At 33.9% G+C, this 23,427-nt stretch overlaps 4 protein-coding genes and 1 long non-coding RNA gene across 5 annotated transcripts; 4 read left to right on the top strand and 1 right to left on the bottom strand.

Moving 5' to 3' along the window:
- The first annotated feature begins 1,114 nt into the window (after positions 1-1,114).
- On the top strand, positions 1,115-3,048 carry LOC124919445 (glutathione transferase GST 23-like). Its single transcript, XM_047459683.1, has 2 exons — positions 1,115-1,476; positions 2,534-3,048. Exons 1-2 carry the CDS (start codon positions 1,159-1,161, stop codon positions 2,900-2,902), a joined length of 687 nt encoding a protein of 228 aa, XP_047315639.1. The 5' UTR covers positions 1,115-1,158; the 3' UTR covers positions 2,903-3,048.
- Positions 3,049-4,035: 987 nt separating this feature from the next.
- Positions 4,036-5,723, top strand: LOC124921473. The gene is made up of 2 exons (XR_007097671.1): positions 4,036-4,234; positions 5,214-5,723. It is a non-coding gene; the product is annotated as an uncharacterized LOC124921473 (long non-coding RNA).
- Positions 5,724-9,918: 4,195 nt separating this feature from the next.
- Positions 9,919-12,128, bottom strand: LOC124919020. Its single transcript, XM_047459128.1, has 6 exons — positions 12,063-12,128; positions 11,632-11,640; positions 11,419-11,475; positions 10,720-11,166; positions 10,055-10,639; positions 9,919-9,945 (listed from the first exon to the last, which is right to left on the bottom strand). The coding sequence occupies exons 1-6, from the start codon at positions 12,126-12,128 to the stop codon at positions 9,919-9,921; spliced, it is 1,191 nt and encodes a 396-aa protein (XP_047315084.1).
- Positions 12,129-15,434: 3,306 nt separating this feature from the next.
- LOC124919264 (7-hydroxymethyl chlorophyll a reductase, chloroplastic) lies at positions 15,435-18,948 on the top strand. The gene is made up of 19 exons (XM_047459467.1): positions 15,435-15,600; positions 15,683-15,785; positions 15,860-15,944; positions 16,033-16,144; positions 16,232-16,316; positions 16,422-16,463; positions 16,547-16,625; positions 16,742-16,793; positions 16,906-16,968; positions 17,177-17,274; positions 17,337-17,372; positions 17,449-17,510; positions 17,608-17,635; positions 17,703-17,782; positions 18,043-18,112; positions 18,200-18,257; positions 18,334-18,398; positions 18,485-18,579; positions 18,646-18,948. Exons 1-19 carry the CDS (start codon positions 15,525-15,527, stop codon positions 18,734-18,736), a joined length of 1,380 nt encoding a protein of 459 aa, XP_047315423.1. The 5' UTR covers positions 15,435-15,524; the 3' UTR covers positions 18,737-18,948.
- Positions 18,949-20,017: 1,069 nt separating this feature from the next.
- On the top strand, positions 20,018-20,922 carry LOC124920840 (glutathione transferase GST 23-like). The gene is made up of 2 exons (XM_047461404.1): positions 20,018-20,374; positions 20,452-20,922. The coding sequence occupies exons 1-2, from the start codon at positions 20,048-20,050 to the stop codon at positions 20,821-20,823; spliced, it is 699 nt and encodes a 232-aa protein (XP_047317360.1). The 5' UTR covers positions 20,018-20,047; the 3' UTR covers positions 20,824-20,922.
- The last annotated feature ends 2,505 nt before the right edge of the window (positions 20,923-23,427 follow it).

Raw genomic sequence — 23,427 nt, 5'->3', positions numbered from 1 at the left:
TAATTTAAATACATTTTATTTGAGCGCGATGTTATAACTGTGGAGACATATCTCCTTTAAAAAAAAAAAAAATCTAAATACATTTAACCTCCTACTCAAGGCCCTTATGCATTTATTTTTTAAAAATTTAATTATAATCAAACACCATTTCATCAATGTTCTTGTTAATGCAATAATCAAAATATTAAAACAAAATATCTAATTTTACTCTCTCTTAATCCAAAATATTTTTTTTAATTTATCATTATATATTAATATTGTTTAAATATTTTTACTAAAAAATTCTACACCCGCTCAAAATCAATTAATACTCGTCAACATTTTTTTACATAAACCCCTACCAAACAAGCTTAACTAATTTAGAATTAAAACAATTAAATAAATTTAAATAAATTATGTAACTTGTAAAAAGATCCAATAAAAATATAAAATAACAGTTATTTAGGACAATGATGGCTTACATATGAGATATGCATGAAAATATGGTATATTATGGCGGTTGTACGTGCCATAAAAAAAGTAGAATCGACAATTCACATACTTATACATTGATACTTACACATTGTCCGACTGGTATATAGAGTCTTTTTGTGAAGTATGATTAACATTTACTTTTTTTTTTTATAGTTATTGAGTAATATAGATTAAGGCGACTAATATAATATGTCTACATATTTAGATAGTTATCTCAATTAATTTTTGACGAACTTTATAGCTAAAAATAAGCTGAATAATAGTCGTAATTGTTTGATGCGTATTATTAGGATTCATAAGATATTATTATGACACTTAAATTCGTTCTTAAAAAGTTTAGAAGTTAGCTGTTTTTCTAAATAATATATTAACTCGTTAATTTGGGCAAACATGTTTGTACATTTTTTTTCGATATTTTGTGATATTTTTAATTTTAAACTTTTCTCCTTAAAACCATCATTTTTTTTAATAACACATAGATGATATAAATCCATAATGAATTAAGGCTGAAAATTCCTTTGAGGGACCAAAAGAAGCACTTAGTCCAACTAAATCTTCAGATACCACTAGAAGGGCGGCTTGACCTGATGCAAAGACATAGAATAATTCTCATATTGACCAACTAAAATCATCATCTTCTTCTTCTACCTCTCACTCTTTCTCTGCGTGATCAAAGAAAAGAAAATGGAAGAGGATAAAGAGGTGAAGTTACATGGATCCTGGGCTAGCCCTTTCGTACAGAAAGTTAAATGGGCTCTGCAACTGAAACAGATCAAGTATGATTACGTTGAAGAAGATCTATCCAACAAGAGCGACTCCTTGTTGCAGTACAATCCTGTTTACAAGAAAGTTCCAGTCCTCGTTCATGGAGGAAACCCAATTTCTGAATCCACCGTAATCCTCGAATACATTGAACAAGTATGGCCTCATAATCCCCTCTTACCTCAACATCCTTATGAAAGAGCCATTGCTAGGTTTTGGATTCAATTTGGAGAACAAAAGGTACGTCTGTTAGACTTCACAGCTTCAAATCCATTGATTAACAACTCTAATTGAGTTCAATATGGAATTCGTCACATCAAATTTCAAAATTAATCATTTTTTCCTCAACATTCTCACTAAAGTTTGAGTTTGGAGAGCAAAACACCACTCTCACTAAAGTTTGGGGGCTAATTTATAAGTTTAACCTTCTATTTTAAGACTTGTTAGAATTTTTTATTTTATTGTGATTGCCATTTTTTTTAAATTTTTTTTATATATCATGAATTTTGAAGGGATGTCAGAATATTACATAGAACACTTTTTTTTCCTATTTATCTAGTTATTTAAAATTAATATTGTATCTCACTACTAAATGTTAATATAATATTGACAAAATTGATATGTGAGGCTTAATTTTGAGTTATCTTGTCTGAGCTTGAATTTTGACTGAAGTGTGAATGGTGTGATTGTATTCGAATTATCACAATTTTAGTCAAACGAATTTTTTCTTAAATAAAGAAAACGTCTGTTTACTTATTCTAACATATTAAAAAATAATATGTATTTTAATTTGTCGAATGTGATTTGAGTAATTAAAAAAATGTTTCATACGAGAAAAGATTTGAAATTTTTTGAAACAAAGATAAATTTGATATTTAAAATTTAGACGTAATTATGTTTTAAATTGAATATTTTGGTAAGATATACACGTTTAAATTATTGAATGTAGTTTGAAATAGTTAGACAAAATTGAAAAGAGAAATAATTGATTTGGTTTTTGAAAACATGGTAAACTAGTTAAAAAAATTAAAATATTACGTTAAAATACAAAGACACGTATATTTAAAAAAAATACAAAGACAAGTATATTTGAAAAAAATACAAATAATTAAAATTATTATAGTTTAACCAATATGACCCAATTTAAAATTTAAGCCTCCAATAATATTGTACATATTCAAAACTAGTGCTAGTAGTTTTTCTTAAGGGTTTGCTTGCTCCATCTTTTATTTTGTTACAAGTATTTTATATTTAGATTAACACTTATTTACTAACATAACACTTGCATTCATTGTAGGGGCTAACATTCTTTGCATTGATGTTCGCAAAAACTCACGATGAACAAGAAAAAGCAAAGAAAAATGCAATTGAAGTGTTGAAAACTTTGGAAGAAGAAGGCCCAGGAGATAAAATATTCTTCAATGGTGATTCTATTGGATTAGTAGATTTATCCTTCGGGTGGATTTCTTACTTCTTAGAAGCCTTTGAAGAGACTGTTGGTGTGAAGTTACTAGAACCTTCCATTTTGCCTCGACTCCATGCTTGGGCCCAAAGATTCAAGGAGCTACCCATTGTCAAAGAAAATCATCCCAGTCACGAAAAATTGGTTGCTCATTTAAGGCGATCAAGAGAAAAATTTCTCAAAAACCCTCCCATAATATTCTAAATTACTTATTATAGTATGTGTGGCACTAAATAAAGAGAGGCCTCTAGTATGCCCTCCCCTATCAAAACCCTAAATTATTACTATTCTTGTTGCACTAATAACTTAAATTACTCTTCTTCTGTTATTAAATATTTGCATAATAGTTTCTAAACTTGTTTCAATATTATCAATACTATTATATTTTCAACTTTTCTTAATACATTAAAAGCATTTTTAGTGGAGATCGAATTCATGAAATTTTAGTTTTTTAGGTCGACTCTTTTCATCTCACCACTTTGGTGAGATATAATTTGAAACTCTTATTCTTAAAATTATACAAAAACAGCAAGGTTTTGTCTTCACAATTTCAAACAACGTTAACTTATTATATACGTGACATTTATAAATAAATACATAAAAGTTTTATATCACTAATTTAACAATCAAATTTAACGAATTAAGAGTTTTGACTACCAAATTTCAGAATTGGTAGTTAAATTAGTAACATTAATTAATTTATTTATTTATAAATGTCACGTAGATGAAATCGTTAAGAGACAAATCAGCGTTTTGTATAAATTTAACAATAAGAATATCTAAATTGTAAGATTTAAAAGAAGAGCTCCGGAATCTCAATTAGCTCCCAATACACTAGTAAAAGATGGTTTTTAACGAGGGCAAAAACTCTCGGTGAAAGCTTATTTTCTCTCGGTGATAGTTTTCACCGAGGACGACAAATACTCTCGGAAGGTGTCGGTAATTCGACTGTTGGTGAAGGAAAAATTAGTATCACTGAGAACATTTGCAACCCTCAGAGATAATCTAAAATCTTTTACCAGGAGCATTGACTTTTCTCTCGGTGATACTAATATTTTCGAGAGCATTCTTTCGTTCTCGGTGACAATTCTCGGTAAAAATATTTTACTAGTTATAAGAAGTCCCAGTTTGACCATTCGACATATTATCACCAGAAATGTCCCAAAACAAAACAAAAAAAATCAAAATTTCACATAATTTTTTTTAATTCATACAAGACCAAAAAAAAAAAAAATGTGTGCAAAGAATAAGATTGATAACAAATTATGGGTAGAATTGAAAGGGATTAAGAGGTCCAAGGTCTAATTTAAAATTAAACAACAATCCGCACTCTTCTCCATTTTTGGGGCTATGTCATTGAAACTGTGATGCCCTAACATAGGATGACGAATCTATGAAAGCTCTAGGGAATTCGCCGTGAACTCCACCTCCACGCTTCCACCACCTCACTGCAGCCGCCTCTAACGGACGTCACGCACCACCTCCTTTCACAGCTTCGGCTCCCGTTCAAAACACCGTCCAGTCCACCATTGCCAGGTAAACTCCTCTTCTTCTACTCTGGTTTGTTTTTCTACAAATTGACTCACCACTGCAGTTTTATTCAATGATATGATAGAAAGAAAATATGTGATTAGAAATGAAACACTACATGCTTCAGTAGAATGACTAGTGTCTGAACTTAGGTTTTTGATCTTTACACGCTGCAAATATCCTAACAATACTTGCTTGATAACCCTAAATCCTTATTCTTTAACAAATAAAATATGTAAAATCAAGCTATAAATTGCCTAATTCAATTTCCCATTCTGTGTGTGTGTTTGGTAACTTTGAAATTGGAAATGGAATTGTGAGGTGTAACTCAAATTCTTATGTTTGTTAGAGCATTTAAGATTAAGAATTGAAATTTCATTGGAATTCAAACAAATGTGATTGAGTAATTCTCAATTCCACTATTTGAGAGTCTTTTCTAAGTTAGGGTAGGAACTACATTTAAGATATCATATCACTTACATAATACATATAAAAGAAGTTAAAGGAGACAAAATACAATAAAAAAGTTGCCAACCACTTATTCTTCAGGAATTTAGTGAAATTCACCCTAACATCAATGCAAGTGGTCACTAAACAATCCCACCAACAAGTAGGCATATTCAGAATAACCCGTCTGATTCGCCCACTTAATTGAGAAAAATAGAGGAAAAACTAGAATATGTTTGCCTTGATTCTATTTCATAGGGGTGCATAGGTAACCTCGATTGAGGATTGTAGTGTACACAAACATACCCTAGTTAACTTGTTGTAGTGTACATTGTTTCTTTCATTCAAGGAGACTTTTCGGGTTTCCAATGTTTAATATGCTTATAATCCATTAATTGTACAAACATATGATAATAATAAATCAGGAAGGTTTGTTCTTCTCAACAAATTAAATATCTCAGTTCAGTACTTAATTTTCAGTTTTATTAAAGAATCTCCACCTCCTTTGTTTTCTGCATCATTTTTATCCTCTTGGCAGAGATATAGAGGTGCTTTGAATAAAGAAAGATGAATGGTATTTGGAGATCTCCATGGAAGAGTTTTACTTGCTCGAGTCCAGGGTTCATGACCTCATTGAATTCATCCCTTCATCAATGGCGAGGGATTCGGGTCAAAGTTAGAGACAGTAATCTGGAGCAAGCACTGGCTTTTATGCAGAGGAAAATGCAATCAAGCGGAATTGAACGTTTGATAAAGAATGAACAGCTTTATCATATCAAGAATTCTGAGAAACGAGTCCTTGCTCGTAAGGCCCTTGAGAGAAAGTTAAGATCAAAAGAACTTGCTCGCAAACTTCAGGCAGTCCTTGTTAAGAAAGTGAGGGGCATGTAAACAGCAATAATGGTTATCTTCTTCAAGAATTTGTCTTCATCTTTTGACAGACAGTTGCTAGTTTGATTGGTCTTTTTTTTTACATTTCATGATCAACTGAAAACAAACATGCCTTATTCTAAAATGATTTTAACAATAGTGTTAGACTTGTTTTCTATATTAGCATTCGAACAGTATTTTAACAAAAATGCATTTTTAAATATTTAATTTATAAATTGTTAGATCAGTATTTATAACTTGTTATATGGTTGTATATTGATTATGTAATTTACATTTTACTACAGGAGTATATTAGCCAATCTTCATCCAATAACTAACATTATGATCATATATATAGCTAGTTGTATGTAGTTTTTTTTATTTGAAATATTTTGATTTAAAAATAAAATCTTAGTTTGATAAAACCAAGTGAGTTATTTCAAATTATTTAAATTAAATAATTAAAATATTTATTATTTAAAATATTATAAAGATAATTAAATATTTTTAATGATGATTCAATTATTTAAATAAATAATGGTGTGAAATAATACATATATATATATTTAATTAATTTATGTTTGATATTATTTTAATTCTCATTATATTTTTTATATATTTAATTTGGACTCATTATCTCACAAAACTTGTATATTTAAGTTCACGGGAAATTGGACGAAATGACCCTAAAAATAGGCCTATTTGCCTCCGTGGTCAGCTTTCATAAAATTTGATCTGATGACCACTTAATTTTTTTTGGACGAAATTACCCTTTTCGCGTAACGCGAAGGGACTTCGCGTTTCGCGAAGTGAGACGCTGTGAAAAGTCCAGAATACCCTTACTATATAATATAATCCGGCCATATTTTTTTCATTTCTTTTCTTCCCTTCTCTTTCTTCCCTTCCGCTTTTCTCCTCCTTCTCTCTAATCTCGCCGGCGACGGAGTTAAACGGCGGCACTCAATGAGCTCCACGACGAGCACAAGCACTGTAACACTTGGTAATTTTATGTATTTCAAGTTTATTGTTGTTCATTTATACATTTTCGAATCACTGTGTTGTTTAGGGTTTCATCTAATGATACTTCCCGTTTCGCTAAGTACTTCCCGTTTCGCTAAGTACTTCCCGTTTCGCTAAGTGCTTCCCGTTTCGCTAAGTGCTTCCCGTTTCGCGAAGGGTTTCCATTTCACAGTATTAATTATCCCGTTTCCATTTTTTCTTGCAGCCGAAGTTTTCGTTTTCTATAATGGAGAGTGGAAAGCTGATGCTAATGGAATATGGTTTTTTGATGCCTCTTCAATCAAAACATTGGATTTACCCCAAAGTACTCGTTATGCTGAATTAATTGATAAACTCCATGAAAGACTTCAAGTGCAGAAATCTACGTATGATTTAGTGCTGCAAGTGAAGTATGATATTCCGAATATCACAAATCCTAAACCCGTTTTTATTGAAGATGATGAGGATCTGAACATATATTTATCACGCTTGATTTTGGGTCGAACTGTGTCACCATTGTGTGTGTCTGTAGTAGAGAAGTCACAATTTACTAAAGAAAAGATACCACTACTTACCTACCCAACTCAAGAAAGTATTCTCCCACAATTTACTCAGAAAATTGTACCAGAAGCTTTACCCTCAGAGGTCTTTGTTGAAAGTAATGAAGCCGGAGATAACTCTTTGCCTCACATCCCACTTACTCAGGACTTGCATGCATCGATACCTACACCACATAGTGCGAGAAGAGCATCAACGGGTACACCTACTAGTGCAAGAAGATCATCATTGGGTACACCATGTAGTGCAAGAAGATCATCATTTGGTACACCATCGACAGACATATCACCGACAGACATATCACCGACAGACCCCTCATTTGCGTTGGCGTTAACTACTGAAACTGTATTGGAAGTCGGTGCCTTGTTTGAAAATAAAAAAGAACTACAACTGATGCTATATAAATATGCGATGACTAATCATTTTGAATTCAAGGTGGAGAAGTCAAGAAAACATCTTTGGTATGTGAAATGTTTGGATGAGAAATGCAAGTGGAGATTGCGTGCCGTGAAAGGTAAATTATCTGAGATGTTTGAGATCCGGAAATTTGACCAACAACACTCATGCTCAGTTCTATCGAGGCTAGAGAAAAAAATGCAAACACCAGCATGGGTTATTGGGCAGTGCGTGAAGAGTAAGTATATGGACTATCACCATAATCACTTGCCTAAGAAAATAATTGAAGACATGCAGGCAACTTATGGGGTAAATTTGACTTATAATAAGGTTTGGAGGGCTAGGGAAATGGCATTAGTGGCGGTGCGAGGAACGGTTGAGGATTCATATGAAAAATTACCCTCATACCTTTACATGTTGGAGAAGCATAATCCTGGTACCATAACAGACATCCAAACAGACGAGGTCGGGCACTTCAAGTATATGTTCATGTCCCTAGGCCTCTCTATTAGGGGTTTCAAAGCCATTTGTCGTCCCGTATTGTGTGTTGATGCCAGTTTTCTTAAGCACAAGGTGGGAGGTCAACTATTGGTGGCTATTGCATTAGATGCTAATGAACAATTATATCCTGTCGCATTCGGAGTTGTTGATTCAGAGAATAATAACTCTTGGACTTATTTTATGCAAAAATTGAGAGAAGCAATTGGATTAGTTGATGATCTCGTCTTCGTATCCGATAGACACCCAAGCATCGCCAATGCCTTATGTGCTGTTTTTCCAGAAGCATACCACGGTGCGTGCACATATCACATAAAGATGAATATCAACGCGAAATTCAAAACTGATAATTGTCATATGGAGTTTGATATGGCTTCTCGTGCGTACACTGTCCACGAATTCAATCGTTTTTTTGACAAGATAAGGGTTAAAGATCATAGGATTGCTGCCTATTTGAAAGAAATTGGATTTCAAAGATGGAGTAAAGCATTTTCCCCCGGTAAGCGATACAATCAACTAACAAGCAATTATGCTGAGAGTTTTAATAGTCAGAGCAGGGAAGCCAGAAAGTACCCCATTTCCTCAATGGCCGAGTATTTAAGATTGACAATACAAGGTTGGTTTAATGAGAGAAGAGAAAGAGCGTCCAACCACCGAGAAGTGTTATCTCCAACATATGAAAAGTGGTTACGTGAGGGATTCGAGAAGGCTAGATTCTATACAGTATCATCGCTTAACCGATTCGAGTTTTATGTGCATGACAATCAGTCTCATTTTAAAGTCAATTTGAAAGACATGAACTGCACTTCTAGGGTATTTGAAGTTTCTGGTCTTCCTTGTACTCATGCAATGGCTGATGCCCGTCACCGCAATTTGGTTTGTTATGACTTTTGTTCAAGGTATTATTCAGCTCACATGTTCAATCTATTTAACCAACTTTTGTTCAAGGTATTATTCAGCTCACATGTTCAATCTATTTAACCAATTGTTTAATCGTTTTATTTTCCATTCTTACAGGTATTACACAACTGAATCTTGGATGAATGCATATGCGGAGACATGTTACCCTGCTGGTGATGAAGACGATTGGGATATTCCCGAAATGATCAAGGAACGCGTATGTCTAAAACCACCTGTCAAGGTTAAGAAAGGGCGCCCACAAACAAAGCGTAGGTCATCTCAAGGTGAGGTACGTAAGGCTCCGAGACGATGCAGCTCATGTGGTGGACTAGGACATAATAGGGCCACATGCAAAGCAGTCATGCCTGCTCCATCTACTGCAAAAGCATCATCATCTAAGCATCATGACTCATCTTCTCAACAGCACGAGCCATCATCTCAACAATATGAGCCTTTAGATTGATTGTGATAAGTTGTATAAGTGTTTTGGATAAGTTGTATTATGTTTTGGATAAGTTGTATTATGTTTTCGGATAAGTTGTACTCGGATAAGTGTTAATCGGATAAGTTGTACTCGGATAAGTTGTACTCGGATAAGTTGTAATCTGTTTGTTGTATCTAGTTTATCTGTGTACTGAAGGAGTACTTAACGCTTCGTTAAGTACTTAACGCTTCGTTAAGTACTTAACGCTTCGTTAAGTACTTAACGCTTCGTTAAGTATTTATCGTTTCGTTAAGTACTTAATGTTTCGTTAAGTACTTAACGTTTCGTTAAGTACTTAACGCTTCGTTAAGTACTTATCGTTTCGTTAAGTACTTAACGCTTCGTTAAGTTAAACTTGGTTTAAGTTAAAGTGAGTTTAAGTTAGTTACTTGGTATGATTTATGTACATTGATTTATATGTTCAATTCTTTGGTATGTAAATATCAGACTACCAACCAACTAGACTACATTAAAACTACAAATATTTTAACATGAAATGTAACTTAAGTTGAAGTTCTACCCAAAAAGTAATACAAGTTCAGAATACATAAGCACAAGTCAAGTTCTATCCAAAAATCAATAAAAGATTACAATACAAACTAAGGTTCTGTAATTTGATGAAATAACCGGACCGCCATCTTTTGTCGAAAAAACTCCATTTCATTGGAAGTCACCTTCTCTACACCTAAACCAGCAGTCAAGTATTCCATGTGCATAAGCATAAATACACCACAATCCTCACTTTCTGCTGCTCTAGGGACTTCCCCATATTTGGCGACTGCATTTTTAGCTGGGTGTGGCAACCTTTTATATGTCAGTTTCTGGAAATTGAAATTAGGATACCTTTGTAGCTCAGCATCACTGGCTCCCATTGCATATATTCGTGGAAACATCTCACACAAAGGTCTCAGGTATGGATCGAGATTCCTATAAATACTCGAGTCGCAGTCATAAACGTCAATGTGATTATCTTGTACACGAACGACGCATAGTACCCAATGCTTGTTGCCAATGTTCAAAGGCACGTAAATATCGTCTACTTGTGGCCATTCTGGCATATGTCTATGGTCCGCACCCCAGAAGTACTGATCAAATACCTCTGATATTGGAAAATTTTCAGGATCTTTTTTAAAGTTCGGGTACTCTCGCCTCATCATATCTGCTAATAAGCAATCCCCTATTGATACTTTACAATGTTTATATGTCTTGGGATATTGCGCAATCCTTTTGCGCAACAAGTGGCAGACTGCGTCGACTTCCTACAAAATGGGGGAAAAGGCAGCATATATCAAAAACCTTATTCATAAGTTAAAGAATTAATATGAAATGCAAGACTTACAGGATCTTTAAGCCATGTGCACTTTGTTAGAACTCTAACAAACAACTTCTTTCGTGCTTCGCAAGTAAACACAGTCTTTGTCTCATCATTGGTGGCTACATCTTTCAACCAATTTTGTAATTGAACCAACAACTCATCATCAAATTTTTGAAGGGGATTGATAGTTAATGGATCATTCGTCTTTGGCTGTTTTGACAAAGAAGGGTTTGTGTAGTCTTCGTCTTTCTTCTGCTTCCTCACTCTTTTTTTTGGAACTACTCCTTTAGGTGGAGTGTTGTATAATTGGAAATCATCATCATCGTTCTCATCCTTCCCATCCCTCGAATCCTTCCCATCCTTCCCATCGTTCTCATCCTTCCCATCCTTGGCATCCTTCTCAACCTTGACTTTCTTCTCAACCTTCTCAACCTTGAGTTTAACCTTCCCATCCTTGCCTTTCTTCTCAACCTTCTCAACCTTAACCTTATCCTTCTTTTTCTCAATTATTTCTTGCATCATATCGGAGAGCAACATCTCCCCACCATCCACCTTCACATCAGTCTCAATCTCCCCAACATGCACCTTCACCTTCACATCAGTCTCAATCTCACCACCATCCACCTTGACATCATTCTCAATCTCACCACCATCCACCTTGACATCATTCTCAATCTCACCACCATCCACCTTCACACGAGTCTCAATCTCCCCACCATCCACCTTCACATTATTCTCAGTCTCGTCCACCTTCACCACACTATCCTCCGCCTTCCTATCCTGCAAAAATAGAATAACAGTGTGGTCAACGTTTACTTCCCGAAACATTTGACTTCGCTAATCAAAACTTACCTCAGTTTTATCCTCCACCTTCACACTCTCCTCCTCCACCTTCCCATCCTTCATCTCCATCTCATTCGTCATCATCTCCTCCACCTTCCCATCCTGCAAAAAGAATACAACAGTGTGGTCAGCGTTTACTTCCCGAAACAACATTTGACTTCACTAAGTAAAACTTACCTCAGTTATATCCTCCACCTTCTCACTCTCCTCCTCCACCTTCCCATCCTTCATCTCCATGTCATTCGTCTTCATCTCCTCCACATTCCCTTCCTGCAAAAATAAAACAACAGTGTGGTCAGTTAAGAACAACAAAAGATAAGTACTTAGCGAAGCGTTAAGTACTTAGCGAAGCGTTAAGTACTTAGCGAAGCGTTAAGTACTTAATGAAGCGTTAAGTACTTAGCGAAGCGTTAAGTGCTTAGCGAAGCGTTAAGTGCTTAACGAAGCGTTAAGTGCTTAACGAAGCGTTAAGTGCTTAACGAAGCGTTAAGTGCTTAACGAAGCGATAAGTATCTTTATCTTACCTCAGTCTTGCCCTTCTTTTCCAATTTGCTCTTCTTCTTCTTCTTCTTCTTCCTCTCCTCCTCCATACTATATAATTTGACTATTAACGTGGCCATCCTTTGATTGGATTTGGCTTATAACTGTTCGCACATACTAACAACCAACTTTTTCATATAAGCCTTGTGATGTGTTTGAGTTTCTTCGTAAGCTGTTTTCATCTTTTTGAGCTCCTCCTTCACCTCTTTGATGAGCTCCTCCTTCAGCGCTTTTACCTCCTCTTTCAGCTCTTCACATTTACATCCAACAGAAGATGTTGGAGGTAATCCAGGACTAGTAGCGGATGGGGGACTAGGAATGTTGGCAGGACTAGATTCATAAGCAAGCTTCCTCTTCAGGTTTACTGCTTCTTTGAGATTAAGCGCAACCTTTCTCTTCCGGGTGTTTGGTTTGGAAGTAGGTTCTTCATGTTCATCCTCAGGTTCACTTCCCTCCTCTTCATCATCATAATCATCCTTCACTAACTTCCCTTCTGTAAATCCCTCAAAAAATTCATCAGTTGACTCATCTATTTGTTCAAAGTCCTCACCACTGTATAACCTCTTCTCCATGGAGGACTCTTCCATCTCAGTCAGATCTGTTGTCTCCAGGGCAGACTTTATCTCGATCAAGGTGTTCTTCCTGTTGGAATGATAAACTAACAACCTTGGGCGTAGAGGATCATTAAGCTCATTCTTTCTAGCAAATTTAGGAACAAAACCTTTGATGACCTCATATGTCCACACTTGAAATGCCAGTGCAAACCCATAAATGTTATAAGCAAAAGGAGCATAAGGATCAGTACTCTTTTTCTTCTTCTTATAATATTTGTGACTGAGATGTCTCATGTTCTTGTTCAAACCCTTGAGGGTGGCTCTAAAGGTCACCTTCCCCCAAGGAAATCGGAGGAAACTTTCCTCGTCTTCGACCATGTGGAGGATTTTTGCAAATACCACCCTCCTTGGGTCAAATGAAAATAGGTACTGGCAAATCAGGCATACCAGCCCCATCTTCCAGGCATCTTCCTTATCTCTACATTTCAAAAAAGCAGTCTCCAACTCTTGCATTACTACACTCGTCTTCCCTTTAAAATATTTTACCAACAGAGGTGGACAACCTCGGCATTCTTCTTCGTTCACCTCAGGAAACCTTCCGAAGTTTAGGCCCGTCACCAAGGCGTACTCTTTCATACCAAACACAAGTTCTTGCCCATTGATATTGAAAGTTATCTCCTTGGAGGTTGAGGTTACCCTCCTAAGCAACATGTGATGTACAATAGTTCCTGAGAACTGCAACACTGGCGCAGAGACTATATATCTGAATTGGGTATTGTACACCTTCTCCACAAGATCCATTTCCTCAAACTTCATAACAATCTTCTTCAGGCAGAGGGCGCTTTTCCAAGAAATCCGTCCAGGAAAATCAGGAACGGTGGTTTCTGCCATCTACAAAAGGAACAACAACAAAAATGTAAGAACAAATACATAGACCACAGCAAACGTTAAGTACTTAACGAAGCGTTAAGTACTTAACGAAGCGTTAAGTACTTTGCGAAGCGTTAAGTAATTCGCGAATCCCTAAACCAGAAACAATAACCAACAACCAGAAACAAACATGCAAATATAAGGCAATAATCAATAACCAGAAACAAACATTAAACGCTAAATCTAACCAAATAAACTGAAACAGCCAAAACCCTAAAACTAAACATGCAAATATGAAAACCCATAACCAATAAAAGACATGCAACAAAAAAAAAAAAAACCTGAGATTTATGGGGAATCAATGATAGAGAGGGAGGACACGAGGGGGACGGGCAGATCGGCCTTGTCAAAGTCTTCAGTGAGACGGTTGTAGAGAGAGAGGAATCGGAATCGAGAGGATAGAAGAGGGAAATGGAAGAAATGAATGTCGAAATGTTTTATTTTTTAAAATATATGGTATGTCGCGTGCATATACGCGCGCCTCTTCGTCTTCCTACGCGCGCGTGCAGAAACGCTAGTTACTTAACGAAGCGTTAAGTACTTAACGAAGCGTTAAGTACTTAGCGAAACGTTAAGTACTTAACGCTTCGCTAAGTACTTAACGCTTCGTTAAGTACTTAACGCTTCGTTAAGTAACTAGCAGAAACGATATCATCTGCAAATATCATCACAGCCAAAAGAACAATCAATAAGATGAACAAACCAATAAACCAATATGAACAAATATGAACATATATGAACAAATATGACCCAATATGAACAAATATGATTCAATATGAACCAATATTAACCAATATCACCAAAAAGAACATATTTAGGGTTAGGGTTTCATTAAGAAATACAAATAAGAACATAAATCTGTTATATAAACATAGATTCGGGGATTAGGTTTCTTATCTTGTAGATTTATGCTTTAGGGCTCGCCGTCGCCGGAGTTTACGCCGCCGGCGACAAACTCAGGAGGAAAGAAAGCTTGAGAGAGAAAGAAAATGAGAGAAATGAAACAATTTGAGTATATATATCAATACTGTTTCACTTCGCGAAACGCGAACTCCCTTCGCGTTACGCGAAAAGGGTAAATTTGTCCAAAAAAAATTAAGTGGTCACCAGATCAAATTTTATTAAAGCTGACCACGGAGGCAAATACGCCTATTTTTAGGGTCATTTCGTCCAATTTCCCAAGGGGTTCAGATTTCATATTCTGATGCACTATAATATATATATATTTTTAACTTTGACTTAATTTTTAAATTATTTCTTAATATATACATTATCTTATTTTATTATTTCTATGATCAAATAAGTGCCAAATTCAATATTCATTAATTTTAAAGTTAATACATTTAATTAAAATATATTTTAATATTATTTTCAAAATATTAATTATTTGAATTATAAGAAAAAAAGTGTTTATATTATTTAAAAAATATTATTAAATTAGATATTAAATAAAAAATTGAAAAACAAAATATTAAATATTTAAATAAAAAAATTTTATTTAATTATTATGAGAATATTTAAGACTTTATTTGAATACGAAGAATTGTGAAATTGATTTTTTCTTAACAATTTTTTTTAATAAATCTCAAAATTTTGAATTCTTTATCGTTAAAATTATACCATTTTTTTTTCTTTCAAAAAGGTATATATATATATATTAAAAATAAAAATGATAAAACACATCTACAAAACATAAATTACGTTAGGATAAAACCTTACTTTTATAATTTTAACCTATAAAAACATCACTTAAACGATTTATGATTTTAACCGATAGAAACCTTCAATCATTATTCTTGTTTGAAAAGAACAGTCGTTAATTAGTGGCTCTATCAATCATTTTTTAATTTTTTTGCTAAAGAAAGAAAGAAAGAAAGCTTATCAGTTGATCATTGATGATATACGTGTGGCGCAAATTGCGACTACCAAACTCTTAGAAACGTTTCTCAGTTCTTCTTCGCTATGGCTTTTGCATATTATACGCTTCTTTCTCACTCTCCCTTGACGACGTTATCTGTTGTTGCTTCTTCATCTAAAGGTTCTCTCTGTCTACTACAAATGCATACTCATGTTTCATGCTTATCAAAGCTTCTGATTTTCATTTTCTTTTCCTGCTTTAGCTGATTCAAATCCCACCAGATCAGTGAAGATAAGAGAAGACTGGAGAAATCGGTCAAAACCCATTCCTCCTGGTGGAACATATCCAGCCAAGGATCAGTGCAGGTCTAAAATTAACTCATCTCTTAGATAATTAATGCTTATGAAGAAATCCTGATTTTGTCACCAATTTTGAACAGTCAATGCGGGTTGTGTGATACTTACTACATAGCTCATGTAAAGAATGCTTGTGCTTTCTTAGGAGATGGCATGTCTAAGATTGAAGTAAGTTAAATTCTCTTCTTTCTATTTACTAATGAAGTTAAATTGTTCTGGGTTTTCTCTTTTTTACTTGAGGGGGTTGTTATTATAGGCCTTGGAACCTGTTGTCCATGGCCGAGGGAGAAAGGAGGAATCTTTGGATGAGATGTATCTAGGGGTCTATGAGAAGCTACTTTATGCTCGTAAAATCAAGCCTGTAGAAGGTATATATGTTTCTTCATTTCACAACATTTATGATTTATAAATTCTCTCTTGTTTTGATTTATCATAATATATCATACTCTTGATAGGAGCACAATGGACAGGCATAGTAACTACAATTGCCATTGAAATGCTAAAAACAGGCATGGTAGAAGCTGTTATATGTGTTCAGAGGTATTTCGAACAGAAGCTTGCCTCTTTGACTGTTATTTACTGATTGGCTTGGCGCTCTTTTGGTGTTGAGTTTTCTTGATCATGGTTTTGTTTAATCCGTTTTAGTGATCCAGATGATAGACTGAAGCCGAGACCTGTTTTGGCAAGGTCTGTTTCTAACTTCAAAACATGAGTAAACATTTTCAACCCTTTTATTCTTTACTGTTTTTTTTTTCCGGTAATTTTCACAGGACACCTGAAGAAGTACTAGCAGCTAGAGGTGTTAAGCCATCATTATCTCCTAATCTAAATACTCTCGCCTTAGTTGAGGTGCAATTTCTGTCACTTTTAAACAGTTATTGAATACTCTTTATCGATACATCTGTTTCAGTAGATGAATAATCTGATTGTGCAACTTTTCATCATTGTTTGTTTTCGGTTGGCAGGCAGCAGGGGTGAAGCGTCTCCTTTTCTGTGGTGTTGGATGCCAGGTGCAAGGTGTGGTTTCTTCTTATTACAACATTGCTTCTCCTTTATTCAAATATTTTATTGTATTTTTGCTGTTGTGACTTATACTATTGTAATGCAGAGTGATTTCTGACATATGCAGCATTAAGATCTGTGGAGCAACACTTAAATTTGGATAAGCTATATGTATTGGGCACTAATTGTGGTAACTGAACTTTATATGTAATTTTACTTCTTCTTTTTTTGGTTTAGGGTGGTGCTAAGTGATAAAACTATGAATTTGCATTGATTGGTTGACACTGCTTTCATTAGGAACAAAACTTTCAATTTAGCTTGATAATATGTTATTTAACGAATTTACTTAGTCAAACAGATGAAATTTACTAATACTTGTTGACTTTTAATTATGATAGTGGATAATGGAACTCGAGAAGGGCTCGACAAGTTTCTTAAGGCAGCAAGCAGTGAACCAGAAACTGTTCTACATTATGAGTTTATGCAAGATTACAAGGTTCGCATTATTTGGATTGTAGCTTTTAACCCTTCATTTCTAAATGAATTTATGTTTGATAGGTTCATTTGAAGCATTTGGATGGCCATATCGAAGAGGTAAAATGACACTAATTTCCTTTAGCTGCTGCTATTGTTTTCGATGTTCCAAACATTCTAATTGAACTAAAAGCAGGTACCCTATTTCAGTCTACCAGCAAATGATTTAGTTGATGTTATTGCTCCATCTTGCTATAGGTAATATTGAAATATGAAAGATAATCCCCATCATGAGATTCTGAATGTTTTATTTTTATTGAGTTTATGTTAATATAAGCTTTGGTTATGTATGCAGCTGCTTTGATTATACAAATGGTTTAGCGGTGAGTGTTTTCCATTTTAACAACAAATTTGAAAACACACACCGAGTTCACATTTGGTGAATTTCAGGATTTGGTGGTGGGTTATATGGGTGTTCCAAAATATGCTGGAATAAGCATGACACAACATCCACAGTATATTACCATCAGGTAAAATAGGATAGATAGCCTCATTAAAATCATCATGTTCAGTCCTTTTTAATGCAAGTTGTTAGAATATTAGATAAAAAAAATCCCCCCTAAAACAAGGGAGTTGACAAGATTAAGAGGATTTTATTATATGATTTATATTTTTATAAACATAGATCAATAAAATATTCCTCCTCTGTCTAAGTATAGAAATAAAACAGGTGGATAACTAGGTACTGTGTTTCATTTCCTCGGTTTTCTTGATCTGTTTCTACATGCAGAAATGAACGAGGAATGGAAATGCTCAATCTTGTGAAGGATCAACTAGAAGTTACTCCGACGATTAGCAGTGTAAAGTTCTTTGATAATAACTTGTATTAATCGACCAATCCATTCTAATAATGCATGTAATTTATCATATTAATTACCATATTACAGGGTGATCGTCGCCCATTTGTTATTGAGACAGTTAAGGCTGATGACAACGCTAAACTGGGTATTCTTTTTATTGCTAAATCTTCTAGTCTTGGTTATTTAGTGTAAAAAATCAATGGTAATATTTTGTTTTGCAGGAAGGGGTCCTTCTCAGCCAGCTCCAAAATTTATTGGGAATTTAATAGCATTTGTGTTGAATTTGGTAGGTTTTATTGTTTGATCAGAAGTACTAAATGCATGAAGGTTCCAATTAGGATATAAATTAATTGTGTTATTGGCTCAATTCAGGTTGGACCTAAGGGTCTCGAATTTGCCCGTTATTCACTCGACTACCATACCATTCGGAACTTCTTGTATGTCAACCGCACATGGGGGAAGCAAAGGTAAACTTTTTTTTTTTTCAAATTGGCGATAACACTATATTTAAACTTAGAATAAAATAAATGCAGAGCTGAGAGACATATGCCAGCTTATGCAAAGAAAATTGTGGACATGTACAACCAGAATGGTGAAATTGAGAAGATGATTTCAAATAAGTGAGAAACCAGACCACATATTGATGATAATCATGCATGGTTAGATGATTATGGGTTTCTATTATGTAAGCAAGAATAGTAGATCTATCTATTGGTTTAAGCCATGAATCACTCATTTTATTGTAACCAAGAATAGAAGATCTGTCTATTGGTTTCAGCCATGAATCACTCATTTTATTGTAATTAGTAATATTTTGGTTAAATTGAAAGACATATGGCTGGAAAAATACTTCACTGTTAGAAAAAAAAATTATCATCTAAAAATTTAGAGAGAGAAAATCCCGAACATGTCAAACTCTAATGTTAGAGCAACTCCAATGAAGCTGCAAATCATACCCAAAATGGGATTAGCAACTCCAATTGTACGCCAAACCCAAAAAAATATGCGTTTGGCGTACAATTGGAGCTGCTAATCCCATTTTGGGTATGATTTGCAGCTTCATTGGAGTTGCTCTAACATTGGAGTTTGACATGTTCGGGATTTTCTCTCTCTAAATTTTTAGATGATAATATTTGTGTTGCTACGGTAGCAAACGCATATTTTTTTTTTTTACATTTTAACCCTTCAATTTTTATATTTTAAACTTATTTATATAATTAATTTATTTAAGTTATTTATATTTTAATTTATTTATATGTTTATATTTATATTTTTATCTTATATTTTATATTAAACTTATTTATATATTTATTAATTTAATTAATTTATATAATATTTTTTATATAACATAAATTTATAATAATATTTAAAAAAAATTATAATAATATTAAAAAATAAAATTACTTTAATATATATATATATATATATATATAATATTTTAAATAAATTTTTATAATTAATTTATATTTAAGTTTAAAATATTTAGATGATATTATAATATTGTGATGTAATTTATAAGTTTGTAAAATATACGAGTAATATTAAAAAGTTATAAAAGTTAATGTAAGAAAAAATATTATAAGAATATTCTTCTGGGTTTGAGAATGAGTTTTTCAGTTGGAGATGAATTACTGTTTGATATGACATTTATACCAAAAATGAGTTTGAAAATGAGTTTTTCGGTTGGAGATAGTATTATGAAAATGATGAAAAATTTATTTTATTTTGTTATAATGACCCTTCATGTCATTATTCTACACAAATGATCTAGATTCATTATTATATTTTTCTACTTCTAGAAGGCGGCTTGGTGCACAAATTCCATTTGCCAGCCATAGACCCGTAGAAGACTGAATAACCACCACCACATTGACTGACCTGACTAAAATCTTATTAATATCCTTTTTCATCAAAAATATTATTGTCATCACCAAAATGGAAGAAGAAGATAAGGAAGTGAAATTATATGGATTCTGGGCTAGCCCTTTCGTCCATAGAATTGAATGGGCTCTTCAAATGAAGGGGATCAAATACGAATACATTGAAGAAGATGTAATAAACAACAAGAGCAACTCCTTGTTGCAGTACAACCCTGTTTACAAGAAAGTCCCAGTCCTAGTTCATGGAGGAAACCCAATTTCTGAGTCCACCATAATCCTCGAATACATTGAACAACTATGGCCTCACAATCCCCGTCTCCTATCTCAAAATCCCTATGAAAGAGCCATGGCTAGGTTTTGGATTCACTTTGGAGAGGAAATGGTAAGTCTGTTTCTTTGTTTTTGTTTTTGTTTATGCCATTTATGACACAACAATAAGAATGTGTACATTTGTTGTAGTGGCCCATATTTAGAGCAGTTATGAAAGCAAATACTGTGGATGAGAAAGAGAATGCAAAGAGAGATGCTATTGGAATGATGAAAAGTTTGGAAGAAGGAGGATTGGGAGATAGAACATTCTTTGATGGTGATTCCATTGGATTGGTAGATATATCCTTTGGTTGGATGACTTACTTTCTAGAAGCTTTTGAAGAGGCGGTTGGTGTGAAGCTACTAGAACCTTCTGTTTTGCCTCGACTCCATGCTTGGGCCCAAAGATTCAAGGAGCTACCCATTGTCAAAGAAAATCATCCCAATCATGAAAAATTGGTTGATCATATCAGGCGAGTAAGAGAGAGACTTCTTCTTGCAAGTACTTCTCCAAATCCCTAATTAAATTACTTTATTATAAAAAGTTCAGACTAAATTGTGCTGGGTTATAATTGCAAGCTAATAAAATAAATCTCCTGTTCCTTTCATATTAAAATTTCATATTTATGTGTTGGGTTTTAATTGTAAGCTAATAAAATAAATCTCCTGTTCCTTTCATATTAAAATTTCATATTTATGTGTTGGGTTTTAATTTTAAGCTAATAAAATTTTAAAAAAAAATCGAAAACATTTGATAGAATAACTTCAGCCTTGTCAACCGATAATCAAATCGGAATAAATACCAATAACAAAAGTGGAGAATTCTGGGATAATTTACTTATTACGGTTACAAAAGAATGGTTACAAAAGAATGGAGATGAAAAAAGAAAAATAAGAGTTTGTTTAATTTTATTTTTGTTCTAGACAATATAATATTTATGATTGAATTCACTTTAAATGAATGTTTTAAGATGAGATAGGGAAATTGGATGAAATGGCCCCATAACAGGCTAAAATCTAAAAATGGAGCGCTACCGCTAATGTTGGCAAAAATGGTCCTTTTGTCCTGCGAAATGTCAGAAATACCCCTCGTGCGCCAGATTTTACGCTCATTGACGAGAATTGTCATTCACGCGATTTCATCTAAATCGCGTGAGTTGATTAACGCGTTTTAGATGAAACGCGTGAATGACAATTCCCGTTTTTCAATTAACGAGAATTCTCATTCACGCTTTTCATCTAAAACGCGTTGATCAACTCACGCGTTTTAGATGAAAAGCGTGAATTACAATTCTCGTCCTTCGTCGTATATATAACTTTCTTGCCCTAATTTAAAACAAAACCTCCCCGATTCTCCCTCCCACCCCGACTTCCAAAACCACGTCTTCACAACTGCACACTTTCCATTCCGACTTCGTTCAACATCATCGTTCCTCGTCCAACATCGGGATCCCTCCAACATCATCGTTCCTCGTCCAACATCATCGACTTTCCACCGTCTCTTCGATATATTCAGGTCAGTTTAGGGCTTAAGGTTTAGGTTTAAGTTTTGATGTATATTATACCGTTTATATTCATGGATATTGATGTATTTAGGTTTAGGGTTTGATTTTGATGTATATTATGCCGTTTATAATGGATATTGATGTATTTAGGTTTAGGGTTAGGTTTTGATGTATATTCTGCCATTTATATTGATGGATATTGATGTATTTAGGTTTATGGTTAGCTTTTGATGTATATTATGCGGTTTATAATGGATATTGATGTATTTAGGTTTAGGGTTAGGTTTCAATGTATATTCTGCCATTTATATTGATGGATATTGATGTATTTAGGTTTAGGGTTAGCTTTTGATGTATATTATGCCGTTTATATTGATGAATATTGATGTATTTAGGTCAAGGGTTAGCTTTTGATGTATATTCTTCCATTTATATTGATGGATATTGATGTATTTAGGTCAAGGGTTAGCTTTTGATGTATATTCTGCCATTTATATTGATGGATATTGATGTATTTAGGTTTATGGTTAGCTTTCGATGTATATTCTGCTGTTTATATTGATGGATATTGTAGTATTTAGATTAGAAGCTGCCACGACCGCCACCACAACCGGGTTTCTCAGTTCGTTCAACAAAATGGTACGTATAATAAAATCCTAGTTAGGAAACCACAAACCTTAAACCCTAGTTCATTCAATAAAATGGTTGTTATATTGAATTGAAATGTTCATATTTATGTTTTTTCATAAACCCTAGTTAAGATAATGTGATGAAATCGTTTGAATTTAATAACAAAACTCATTTTTTTTATAATTGCAGGCAACAAACACTGTTATGACCTTATGTCCCAATCAATTATCTTGTGAAGATAATGTATGTACTATTCTCTCTACTATGTCCATATTATCTAGTTTTGAATGTAATAACCATGATACTATTGTTTGACACAGTTGTTGATAGTGCAATTTGCTCGCACTTTTGGTGCAAGGGTGTCTTCGAAGTGGAGAGAAGATGTAACCCATGTTATATCTTACACTAATCCTAATGGTGCATGCGGCCGAACTCAAAAAGTATGAAGACAATTTTGAACGGGAAATGGGTCCTTACAATTAATTGTGAGTATCTGTTAACACGATTTGTTTCATACATATGTCTGTTAAATTAAAATAAAATTGTTTTTGTGTAAGGATAAAATCATCAATGAAAACCAAAAACTGTGTTGATGAAGAACCTTATGAGGTTAAACAAGATAATCATGGAGCCCAAGGTGGTCCTAGAAATGACAAACTTTGGTTGTTGAATAATGTGAGTTTGGTCTTATTCCTTCTCTATGTACTTTTATTATTTTGCTTGATAACTGAAATTATTTTGTTTGTTTGTTTTTCGGCTTTCAAAACTGTTCGACGGTTACATTTTTATATTTGTAGGGAATTTCTTCCCACTTTACAAACAGGATCTCATTGAGTTAATAATTGCTGGAGGTGGTAGTATTAAAGAATTGGAATATTGGATAATCCAGATAATCCATTTGCTGAGCCAAGGGACGAAAAAACTATAATAGTATATTTGGAGATAGACAACAGGAATCGACCAATGGAAAATGATTTTGATATTTTTCCCG

This window comes from Impatiens glandulifera, chromosome 1 (assembly GCF_907164915.1).
Source record: "Impatiens glandulifera chromosome 1, dImpGla2.1, whole genome shotgun sequence".
Taxonomy (NCBI): domain Eukaryota; kingdom Viridiplantae; phylum Streptophyta; class Magnoliopsida; order Ericales; family Balsaminaceae; genus Impatiens; species Impatiens glandulifera.
This window is presented reverse-complemented; position numbering and strand designations above follow the sequence as displayed.